This window comes from Chelon labrosus, assembly GCF_963514085.1.
Source record: "Chelon labrosus genome assembly, chromosome: 1".
NCBI lineage: Eukaryota > Metazoa > Chordata > Actinopteri > Mugiliformes > Mugilidae > Chelon > Chelon labrosus.
This window is the reverse complement of record NC_140337.1, coordinates 37,729,190-37,742,001: the sequence shown is the minus strand read 5'-3', so window position 1 is coordinate 37,742,001 and position 12,812 is coordinate 37,729,190. Positions and strand designations below refer to the sequence as shown.

Here is a 12,812-nt window from a genome sequence, read left to right as displayed (position 1 = left end):
CGGGCTTCAGGGGCTGGTCCGTAGAAGGTCCATAGGTGGCGCTACTGAGCCATTTTGCCACGCCCATGCTCGAGACCCTGATACATTACAATTTTCGGGCAAACGGATCTTTCTGCAAATTTTCAGGACTTTTCGTGCATGATTGAAGCCGTTAGAATTTTTAAAAGACGCTGAAAAGAATAATAATAATAAAAAGAAACAGTACGAAAACAATAGGGTCCTTGCACTTCGTGCTCGGGCCCTAATTAAAGCTGCAAGCAGCGTTGAACGGGCCCTCGCAATCCACGCCAGTCGGCGTCCGGCAAGGACGGGGTCACTGCAGATCTCAGGGGAAACAGAGGAGTAACAATGCACCGTGGCACGACAGCTAACAGTTCTCCAATGACAGGCAAAGTCTTTTTGCGTCAAGGATTCATTTTGTCACTCCCAATTGAAGTTTACCGTAAAACTGAAATACATACAACAAAAGATGATTAAATATAAAATTAAGAATATATCTTAAGTATATATAAGTATCTCTTCTCTTTACATCTAGTAAAGACTGACAAATACTGTTAATTTATGTACATATACAACTACCCTCCCTCTAAGTCTGTATTTTTATTCAGTCTATATTTTTATTTTTATTTTTTTTTATTTCTCTATCGGTGTACATTACACTTATATTGCTTACCTTGTGTGCAAACTGCTGTTTACTGTAGTACTTATATATATTTTTTTTTTACTACTGGCTGCAGGTACAACAATACATTACACTGTGCATTGTACTATGTATAACTATGCATGGGACAAATAAAACCTATCCATCTATCTATCTATCTACCTATCTATCTACCTATAAGAACGAAGAATAAACTCCGCTAGCTTAATGCTAATGTACAATGGGAAACACCATAGACAGGCTAACGGAACTAGCATCGCCGTAGCGGCGGCAACATCAACCGACCGCGACCTTATATACGCAGGTTACAGCAACACACATGACTACGCATTTATAATACTCACAGACAAATGTTCTCTTAACTCCTGAACGATAGGTAGACTGAAGTTTAGCTGCAAAACGACTTCTTCTCTTGAAACTACTACAATCGCAATCGCCACACTGCCACCCTCAGGTGGAGACGTGCATGCCAGAAGCGGCAGCACAGATAGTCTCGGCTCTTTTGACTGTATTCTCTCTGTGGCATCAACAAACAGTTGTATAATTATTCTCTCTGTGTCATCAAAGTATGTTAAAACAGCTAAAATCATCATTACACGTTTAAACAACACACACACACACACACTGAAAGCCAGCCACCAGAATGAAATACTTTGGCTCCATCTGCTGGACAAAGTAGCGAACTACGTGCAATCATTATGGAATGAGGGAGATGGTGACACTCTTCACTTTGAGTAAAAATAAAAGGCACTAAAGTTTAACGAAAAGTCCCAGTTTTCGCAGGGAGTGATCATTAAAGACACAAGTATGACATGACACAATCCAAACATCCTGACAGGAACAGCAGCTCATACAACAGACACCTGAAAAAATCAGACATTTTTTGTACACAATAGGTGGCGCTACAATAATTGCATGAATATTGACATACACATGTGTTCAGTTAGGGACCAGTAACAATACTGTAAAGTTTCATGCACTTTGGACTGAATTAAAGCATGTTTAAAGCACGTTTAATGCAACTTCCTGTTTCATGGCGCGTCAAGAAAACTTTGAGGGGCCAGCAGACCCACGCCACTTCGACGAAAAGTATATGCGCCTTTTTAGTTTTTGTTCATCTAGCCTCCAACTACCTAATTCCATAGTTTTGAAGTCAATCTGATAAGGTTTAATACCTGCTTTTACAAACTCTAAAAACACCACGTTTTTGTCCAATTTTCACACTTTTAATCAAAATAGCAGACTTCCTGTTGGGTTTAGAATATGGCTCCAAGAGACTTTTTTGTGCGTCCTGGGATGTTACATATACGTGACATATTTCCAGATTTTTAGACGCAACGGGCTTCAGGGGCTGGTCCGTAGAAAATCCGTAGGTGGCGCTAGAGAGCCATTTTGCCACGCCCATGCTCGAGTCCCTGATACATTAAAGTTTTCGGGCGAACGAATCTTTCTGCAAATTTTCAGGACTTTTCGTGCATGTTTAGACACCGAAAGGATTTTTTAAAAATCCAAATAAGAATAATAATAATAATAATAATAATAATAATAATAATAATAATAATAAACAGTACGAAAACAATAGGGTCCTTGCACTTCGTGCTCGGGCCCTAATTAAAGCTGCAAGCAGCGTTGAACGGGCCCTCGCAATCCACGCTTGTCGGCGACCGGCAAGGACGGGGTCACTGCATTTCTGAGGGGATACAGTGGAGTAACAGTGCACCGTGGCACGATAGCTAACAGTTCTCCAATGACAGGCAAAGTCTTCTTGCTTCAAGGATTTATTTTGTCACTCCCAATTGAAGTTTACCGTAAAACTGAAATGCATACAACAAAAGATGATGAAATATAAAATTAAGAATACATCTTAAGTATCTCTAAGTGTCTCTTACTTCCCTTTACATCTAGTAAAGACTGACAAATACTGTAAATTTATGTACATATACAACTATCCCCCCCTCTGAGTTTACCAGTCTATATTTGTATTTTTATTTCATTTTATTTCTGTATCGGTGTACATTACACTTATATTGCTTACCTTGTGTGCAAACTACTGTTTACTGTAGTACTTATATATATATATTTTTACTACTGGCTGCAGGTACAACAAAACATTTCAGTGTGCATTGTACTATGTATAACTGTGCATGTGATAAATAAAACCCATCTATCCATCTATCTATCTACCTACCTATCTATCCATCCATCTATCTATCTATCCATCCATCTATCTATCCATCTATCTATCTATCTATCTATCTACCTACCTATACATCTATCCATCTATCTATCTACCTACCTACCTATACATCTATCCATCTATCTATCTATCTACCTACCTATACATCTATCTATCTACCTACCTACCTACATATCCATCTATCCATCCATCTATCTATCTATCTCTATCTATAACAACGATGAATAAACTCCGCTAGCTTAATGCTAACGTACAATGCGAAACACCATAGACAGGCTAACGGAACTAGCATCGCCATAGCGGCGGCAACACCAAACTCTTTTGAATGTATTCTCTCCGTGGCATCAACAAACAGTTGTATAATTATTCTCTCTGTGTCATCAAAGTATGTTAAAACAGCCTCACCAATCATTAGAAGTTTAACCAACACACACACACACACACACTGACATTCAGCCAGCAGAGAGAAATGATTTGGCTCCATCTGCTGGACAAAGTAGCGAACTACGTGTGCACTGATGATGAAATGAGGGAGAAAGAGCAACTTTTCACTTTCACTACCATAAAAGGCCCTAAAGTTGAACGAAAACTCACAATCTTCGCAGGGAGTGAACATGAAGATCATAAGTATGTCCTGATAACATCTGAAGACAATAAAAATCAGCCCGACAGGAATGGCAGCTCATACAACAGACTCTATTTAAAATCAGACATTTCCTGCCCACAATAGGTGGCGCTACAATAATTGCATGAATATTGACATATGGATGTGTTCAGTTAGGGACCAGTAACAATACTGTAAAGTTTCATGCACTTTGGACTGAAATAAAGCACGTTTAAAGCACGTTTAATGCAACTTCCTGTTTCATGGCGGGTCAAAAAAACTGTCAGGGGCCAGCAGACCCACGCCACTTCGACGAAAAGTATATGCGCCTATTTTAGTTTTTGTTCATCGAGATTCCACCTACCTAATTCCATAGTTTTGAAGTCAATCTGATAAAATTTAATACCTCATTTACAATCTCTAAGAAACGCTGTTTTTGTCCAATTTTCTCCAATTTTCACACTTTTAATCAAAATAGCACACTTCCTGTTGGGTTTAGAATATGGCTCCAAGAGACTTTTTTGTGCGTCCTGGGATGTTACATATATGTGACATGTTTCCAGATTTTTAGATGCAACGGGCTTCAGGGGCTGGTCCGTAGAAGGTCCATAGGTGGCGCTACTGAGCCATTTTGCCACGCCCGTGCTCGAGGCCCTGATACATTACAATTTTCGGGCAAACGGATCTTTCTGCAAATTTTCAGGACTTTTCGTGCATGTTTGAAGCCGTTAGAATTTTTAAAAGACGCTGAAAAGAATAATAATAATAAAAAGAAACAGTACGAAAACAATAGGGTCCTTGCACTTCGTGCTCGGGCCCTAATTAAAGCTGCAAGCAGCGTTGAACGGGCCCTCGCAATCCACGCCAGTCGGCGTCCGGCAAGGACGGGGTCACTGCAGGTCTCAGGGGAAACAGAGGAGTAACAATGCACCGTGGCACGATAGCTAACAGTTCTCCAATGAGAGGCTAAGTCTTCTTGCTTCAAGGATTTGTCACTCCCAATTGAAGTTTACCGTAAAACTGAAATACATACAACAAAAGATGATGAAATATAAAATTAAGAATACATCTTAGGTATCTCTAAGTATCTCTTACTTCCCTTTACATCTAGTAAAGACTGACAAATACTATAAATTTATGTACATATACAACTATCCCCCCCTTTAAGTTTACCAGTCTATATTTTTATTTTTATTTCATTTTATTTCTCTAACGGTGTACATTACACTTATAAGTATGCTTATAAGTATTGCTTACCTTGTGTGCAAACTACTGTTTACTGTAGTACTTATATATTTTATATATTTTTTACTACTGGCTGCAGGTACAACAATACATTACACTGTGCATTGTACTATGTATAACTGTGCATGGGACAAATAAAACCTATCTATCTATCTATCTATCTATCTAACGACGGACAATCTCCGCTAGCTTAATGCTAACGTACAATGCGAAACACCATAGACAGGCTAACGGAACTAGCATCGCCATAGCGGCGGCTACACCAACTCTTTTGAATGTATTGTCTCCGTGGCATCAACAAACAGTTGTATAATTATTCTCTCTGTGTCATCAAAGTATGTGGCTGCAGGTACAACAATACATTTCACTGTGCATTGTACTATGTATAACTGTGCATGAGACAAATGCAACCTGTCTATCTACCTATCTATCGATAACAACGAAAAATAATCTCCGCTAGCTTAATGCTAACGTACAATGCGAAACACCATAGACAGGCTAACGGAACTAGCATCGCCATAGCGGCGGCAACATCAAACGACCGCGACCTTATATAAGCAGGTTACAGCAACACACATGACTACGCATTTATAATACTCACAGACAAATGTTCTCTTAACTCCTGAACGATCATTAAGGCTGAAGTTTAGCTGCAAAACGACTTCTTCTCTTGAAACTACTACAATTGCAATCGCCACACTGCCACCCTCAGGTGGAGACGTGCATGCCAGAAGCGGCAGCACAGATAGTCTCGGCTCTTTTGACTGTATAAACAGTTGTATAATTATTCTCTCTGTGTCATCAAAGTATGTTAAAACAGCTAAAATCATCATTACACGTTTAAACAACACACACACACACACTAAAAGCCAGCCAGCAGAGAGAAATACTTTGGCTCCATCTGCTGGACAAAGTAGCGAACTACGTGTGCACTGATGATGAAATGAGGGAGAAAGAGCAACTTTTCACTTTCACGACCATAAAAGGCCCTAAAGTTTAACGAAAACTCACAATCTTCGCAGGGAGTGACCATGAAGATCATAAGTATGTCGTGATAACATCTGAAAACAATAAAAATCAGCCCGACAGGAATGGCAGCTCATACAACAGACTCTATTTAAAATCAGACATTTCCTGCCCACAATAGGTGGCGCTACAATAATTGCATGAATATTGACATATGGATGTGTTCAGTTAGAGACCAGTAACAATACTGTAAAGTTTCATGCACTTTGGACTGAATTAAAGCACGTTTAAAGCACGTTTAATGCAACTTCCTGTTTCATGGCGCGTCAAAAAAACTTTGAGGGGCCAGCAGACCCACGCCACTTCGACGAAAAGTATATGCGCCTTTTTAGTTTTTGTTCATCGAGATTCCAACTACCTAATTCCATAGTTTTGAAGTCAATCTGATAAAATTTAATACCTCATTTACAATCTCTAAGAAACGCTGTTTTTGTCCAATTTTCACAAATTTTCAAACTTTTAATCCAAATAGCAGACTTCCTGTTGGGTTTAGAATATGGCTTCAAGAGACTTTTTTGTGCGTCCTGGGATGTTACATATATGTGACATGTTTCCAGATTTTTAGACGCAACGGGCTTCAGGGGCTGGTCCGTAGAAGGTCCATAGGTGGCGCTACTGAGCCATTTTGCCACGCCCATGCTCGAGACCCTGATACATTACAATTTTCGGGCAAACGGATCTTTCTGCAAATTTTCAGGACTTTTCGTGCATGATTGAAGCCGTTAGAATTTTTAAAAGACGCTGAAAAGAATAATAATAATAAAAAGAAACAGTACGAAAACAATAGGGTCCTTGCACTTCGTGCTCGGGCCCTAATAATAATAATAATAATAATAATAATAAACAGTACGAAAACAATAGGGTCCTTGCACTTCGTGCTCGGGCCCTAATAATAATAATAAACAGTACGAAAACAATAGGGTCCTTGCACTTCGTGCTCGGGCCCTAATAAAAAGAAACAGTACGAAAACAATAGGGTCCTTGCACTTCGTGCTCGGGCCCTAATAATAATAAACAGTACGAAAACAATAGGGTCCTTGCACTTCGTGCTCGGGCCCTAATAATAATAATAAACAGTACGAAAACAATAGGGTCCTTGCACTTCGTGCTCGGGCCCTAATAATAAACAGTACGAAAACAATAGGGTCCTTGCACTTCGTGCTCGGGCCCTAATAATAATAATAAACAGTACGAAAACAATAGGGTCCTTGCACTTCGTGCTCGGGCCCTAATAATAAACAGTACGAAAACAATAGGGTCCTTGCACTTCGTGCTCGGGCCCTAATAATAATAATAAACAGTACGAAAACAATAGGGTCCTTGCACTTCGTGCTCGGGCCCTAATAATAATAATAATAATAAACAGTACGAAAACAATAGGGTCCTTGCACTTCGTGCTCGGGCCCTAATAATAAACAGTACGAAAACAATAGGGTCCTTGCACTTCGTGCTCGGGCCCTAATAAGAAACAGTACGAAAACAATAGGGTCCTTGCAACTCCGTTGCATGGCCCCGTTGGGCCCCTGCACTTCGTTGCTCGGGCCCTAATAATAATAATAATAAACAGTACGAAAACAATAGGGTCCCTGCACTTCGTGCTCGGGCCCTAATAATAAACAGTACGAAAACAATAGGGTCCTTGCACTTCGTGCTCGGGCCCTAAAAAGAAACAGTACGAAAACAATAGGGTCCTTGCACTTCGTGCTCGGGCCCTAATAATAATAATAACTGTCATTTTGCACAAATAAATCTGCCTTTTTGCACAAACCACTACCTCACCAACTTATATTTTTCCTAAAGTTTTAGCAATCTATTTATTTGTAAATTTTTTATTCCACCGCAACAGTGTATATACAGAATGTCTTTATATTTGTTGTTATTTTTTTGTATATATTTTTCCAATCAATACTTGTGTTTTTTGTTCCCCCGGTAATTTTTAAGTCGTCACTGTTTTTGTATATATTTTTGACAAATTCTGTGCTATTGTGACAAGTTAATTTCCCATACGTGGGATCAATAAACATGTCTTATCTTATCTTCACAAGGTTTTATCTTCAAGTGGACTTGATTTAGTTATTGGTTACAAATCAAACCAAGATGCGGATCAATTAAAATGAAAGTGTTAATATTTGAATGGGCTCCGGATCACTTTGTACTGGGAAAATTGGGCCCCGAGGTCAAAAAGGTTAAGAACTCCTGCTTTATAGCCTGCTATATAACCCGTTCAGGCCTCCAGCGGACTCTTTTGGCTGAACACCTGAGAAGACAGCAGAGGTAAGAAGGAACATTTAACATAAGATTTCAAAATATTCAAAATACTCTAGTGATGGCTAGATGAAGCTCCATGAAGCCTTGGAACTTTCCATCCAGCTGGTTAAAAAAAAAAGGTAAAGTTCACGAGGCTTCATCTATATAAAACAAAACTTACTACACAATCTTTTAAACAAATTTCTCTTCACAGGACAGGTTCTCATCAGTAGCAGATGAGAGGCCCCATCAAGAAAAACACACAATAAAATACATTCAATATTTCAGCTTTTTGTATCTGTGAGTTATTAATTTCATCTTATCTGGTTGAATTGCTAAAACCCATTATCAATATCCAATGAAGAGGACCCTCGCCACACTGTGTCTTTAACTTTAACATGTGTTATGAAAACCTTTGAAAGAGCCACAAAGTGACTGAGAAGATCTCTAATGTAGGTGAACCAGGACCAGGCAAATAACACTGGCAGCTGAGGTTTTTTTATTGAAACAAAAACAAAGTTATTTTTTCAAGCACCTTATTTTTTATTTTGTATTCTATTTATTTTGTATAAATTTGTTATTTTTCCTATTTCTATTCTCATTATATGCTTTAACTACATGTTTTAATTTCACAAGCTGAAAGCATTTTATCTATATTGTTCATTTTTTATCCTATTTTACAGTTTTAGTTTTAGTCCCTCAGTTTTTAGCAGTTCTTAGTTTTTAGCAGTTTTTATCATTTCCTTTTCTATTTTTGTTTTAATTATATGTTTTAACTACATGTCTTAATTTTACGAGCTGAAAGCATTTTATCTACATTGGTCATTTTTATCCTACTTTACAGTTTTAGTCCCTCAGTTTTTAGCCCCAGTGTTTCCTCATGGGGGGGGGGGGGGGGGGGGGGCTACCACACTGGGAGTTGCTGCTGGTCTACTGACGGGGGTGCTGTCCTGTGGGCGGCTCTGGCCCTGGTGGCTGGAGGGCTCTGCACCTTGGTGTAGGGCCTCCTGTCTGCCCGGGTCGGGGCTGTCTCGATGGCGGTGCTCCCTGTAGTCGTGGGCTGGAGGCCCTCTCAGTGTGGTCGGCCCCGAAAGGAGGCTTTTTCCTTGCTCCAGGTCTCGGTGCCAGCCATGTCTCTCTCTAGTGTGTACAGTGACTGTGAGCCTGTGTGTGTGTGTCTCTGTATCTCTCCGTGTCTCTCTGTGTTTTTATTTTTGGTTTTTTTTTACGGGGGTGGGAGGGTTGGGTTTTGTCCTTGCTGTTTTTAGCCTCTGTGAGGCACTTTGTATTGCTTTTAAAGTATGAAAGGTGACATATAAATAAAATTTGATTTGATTTTGATTTGATTTGACAACGATGGGCTCAATTCCTGACAAGATGTGAGTGTTTACTCAGAAATGATAAAAAGGTCACAGTTATACATCTGACTGATACACTCCCATCAACCTTCATCCACCAGGTGGCAGCAGAACACTAGGGGTAAGTCCTTCAGCCATCAGCTGACCATCAGCTGCTCTGACTAAGAAGAGGAAAATGAGTCTGTATCAGAGATTTGAAACCCTCCGTTCACTCAGTGACGTCAGACCTGTAAAATCAAACCTGACAGTGAGCAAAGATCAACAGGATGTCTCACTCTGTCAGCCGCAAAAAACCACACGTACAACTACAAATACTTTCCATCTGATGACACAGGTCTTTATTTACTCTGCAGTGACTCCAGCTCAATAAGGGGGTACAGAAGATGAATGAATGAATGAATGAATGAATGACTGAATGAATGACTCCAGCTCAGCTACAAAGAAGACAGAAAAGAAGAAGTCAAGATAACATCATCAGAGACGCAGAAGAGATGCTCAGTGGTGGCTGCCACAACGTCATCAAAGTGGTCACTCTGCTCCGCCTAGGTGGATGGTGATGTGGTTGTAGGTTTCTCTGTAGAGAGAATCTCACCTGGTCAGGTGAACATGTGGATGAAATAAGAGTTGAAATCAAAGTGAAGCTCCTCACCTGTGACAGTGATCCAGCTGGATGGAGACTCTCCATGACTGATGATGTGACACTTGTAGAGGCCTTCATCAGACCTGGTAACATGGTGGATGGTCATGTGACCTGTAGACTCAGTCCTGATCAAGGAGCCATCTTTATAGAAATCAGCTGAGAGGATGGAGGGAGTGGTCTCTGTTTTACAGAGCAGAGTGACGTCATCTCCCTCCATCACAGGGAGGACAGGACTCTGCAGGATCACTGGTCCACCTCAACACAGAGACAAACTACAGCATTTCATCCATTTCCACACAGCTTCATCAATACTAACTCCACAGTCTGAGCTTACCAGAGACAGTGAGGTTGATGCTGTTACTGGTTGCTCCCTCTCTGGACTCACACCAGTAAACTCCACTGTCCCTGGTGATGATGCCGCTGATTTCACAGGAAGAACCAGTTTGTTCTCCCCACCCAGCTCCACACTGAATCCTCTGTCGTTTGGTGGTGTTTCTCCTCAGAGTCCATCCAGCAGAGCTGTCGTCCTCCTCACAGCTCAGAGACACAAAGTCTCTTTTAAAGACCTGAGAGCTGCTGGGAGTCACAGTCAGACGAGCTGGGAGGAAGAGGAAAGGATTTACTGTATGTTAACATTTTCAATAAAATCTGACAAATATTGAGATAATAATTTGAGTTAACGAACCAAATGCATTCAGCTCAGTTCAGTCTTCTTTATATAGCATCAATAGCAATTAACATCTTAAGATGCCACCACTCAGAGCGTGAAAGCCCCAGAGCAGCACTAAGACAACAGTGGAAAGAAAAGCTCTTTTGAATAGAAAAAAAACCTTGAACATCCCCCCAGCAGCCTAGGTCCATAGCAGCATAACTAAGGGATGGATCTGAGTCACAGAGGTAGACCTAATTATATGATTTGTTAAAAAGGAAGGTTGTAAGGCTAACCTTAGAGAAGGTGTCTGCCTCCTGAACTCAAACTGTGAGCTGGTTCCACAGGAGAGGAGCCTGATAGCTGAAAGCTCTACCTCCCATTCTACTTTTAGAAATTCTAGGAACCACAAGTAGGCCTGCACTTTCAGACCGAAGTGATCTGTTGGGATGATATGGTACAATGAGGTCTTTAAGATACGATGGAGCTAGGCCTTTAAGGGCCTTGTATGTAAGGAGGAGGATTTTAAATTCTATTCTGGACTTTAAAGGGAGCCAATGAAGAGAAGCTAAAACTGGAGTAATATGATCTCTCTGGTTAATTTCTGCAGTATTTTAAAGAGTATTTGGAGCCAGACAGTAATGAATTACAGTAATCCAGCCTGGAAGACACTAATGCATCAACTAGTTTTTCAGCATCACTCTGACACAGGATGTTACTGATGTTGACCTATCTGATGCAGCTGACCCCTCACAACCCCTACACAATCTGTTTAGACTCCTCCCCTGATGCCAGCATTACAGAGCACTGTACGCCAAAACCACCACCAAAAAGATAGTTTTTGGTGGTGGCAGGCTGTCCACATGAACAACAACAATAACTATGCATTAGTTGTATATATTCACTGTACAAATTCCTGGATCATTGTATATATGATATGTGCTTTTATCCTTTTTTCTTTTTGAATTTTTCAATTTATTTTTTTAGTTTTTGTGTACAGATTGAGATTTATTGTTTACAGTTATTTAAGTTTTGTGTGTTTTTACACAAGAGAGCAAAAGTTACCAAGTCAAATTCCCTGTATGTGGACACATACTTGGCCAATAAAGCTGATTCTGATTCTGAATGTGAAGACTATTGCTCCTAGCATTGTTGATCTCCATGACTAATTGTCATTGAAATGAACAATTTGGATCTGATCTAGTCTAATGCAGTTCTTTTAATCCCAACAATACATTTCTATCTTTTGTAGTGAAATATTAATTCTGTTGTTCAGTCACTCAAAAAGTCATTCAGCTTTAAAGTGTGACAGAAGAAGTTGACTGACCTTGGTTTGTTGTGCTGAACAGCAGAGAGATCAGAACTAAAGAGAAATGACACTCAGGTTAGTTTGAGATTTCACCTTCCAGAAGAAAACACTGTAGAGAACTTACAGAGCAGACACAGTAGAGATGTTTCCTCCATCCTGCAGCTTGGTCATATTATATCAACACTCTGAGCTCTGAGGTCATAGTCACACCAAGTAAATCCCTCCTCCCTCGTCTGACTGTCAGTGCTGTGGTTTCCTTTCTATGGTTCTCAGAAATGTTTGTTATTTTCAGTGAAACAAAGCAGAGACGTGACATTTTAAAATGAGGTCATGGACCATAACATGGAGTAAAGACAGACTGCAGCAAAAGACACACCTGATAAGAACATCTGACAGAACATCTGTATGTGAGTGTGATGCCTTCACTGACAGTGGAGTAACTAGAGCAGAGATTATAAATGATATGACTGACTAGTGCATCAATAGACTGATCTCATCAATCATGTTGCACGTTGATAGATTCTGCAGGAGGCAGCGGTTGAACTGAGAGGAAGTGAGCTGCAGGCTGTTTGTTGCTCTCTCTGCTTTAACCACTGAAATGTGGTGAGAAACACAATGAACAAAGTGAAGGGCATGGTGCTGACTCCTCTGGTTGTTGGTTCAGACTTATAGACTGAATGATACATTATGTGACAGTTTCTTTACACTTTAAATCAGTCTGTTGATGAAGACTTATGAACAAGACAATGAAGGAATGAAAGGACTTAAATGATTCATTCTGGATAATATCCAAACATATAACCATTGATTTAACCTAATCACAGACTACGTCTCAAGATTAAAAAATTCAAAGAGTTTATAGTCATGTGCACAGTG

At 40.0% G+C, this 12,812-nt stretch overlaps 1 protein-coding gene across 2 annotated transcripts; it reads right to left on the bottom strand.

The window, feature by feature from the left end:
- Positions 1-9,675: 9,675 nt before the first annotated feature.
- On the bottom strand, positions 9,676-12,091 carry LOC311493240 (Fc receptor-like protein 5; the record flags this gene model as incomplete). Of its 2 annotated transcripts, XM_084551800.1 has the most annotated exons (5): positions 9,676-9,912; positions 9,988-10,233; positions 10,313-10,576; positions 11,955-11,990; positions 12,061-12,091. In XM_084551800.1, the coding sequence occupies 5 exons, from the start codon at positions 12,089-12,091 to the stop codon at positions 9,881-9,883; spliced, it is 609 nt and encodes a 202-aa protein (XP_084407926.1). In that variant the 3' UTR covers positions 9,676-9,880. The 2 variants fall into 2 exon arrangements, with proteins under 2 accessions (XP_084407926.1, XP_084407925.1); XM_084551799.1 differs by having other exon boundaries at positions 9,676-10,233.
- Between the last annotated feature and the right edge of the window lie 721 nt (positions 12,092-12,812).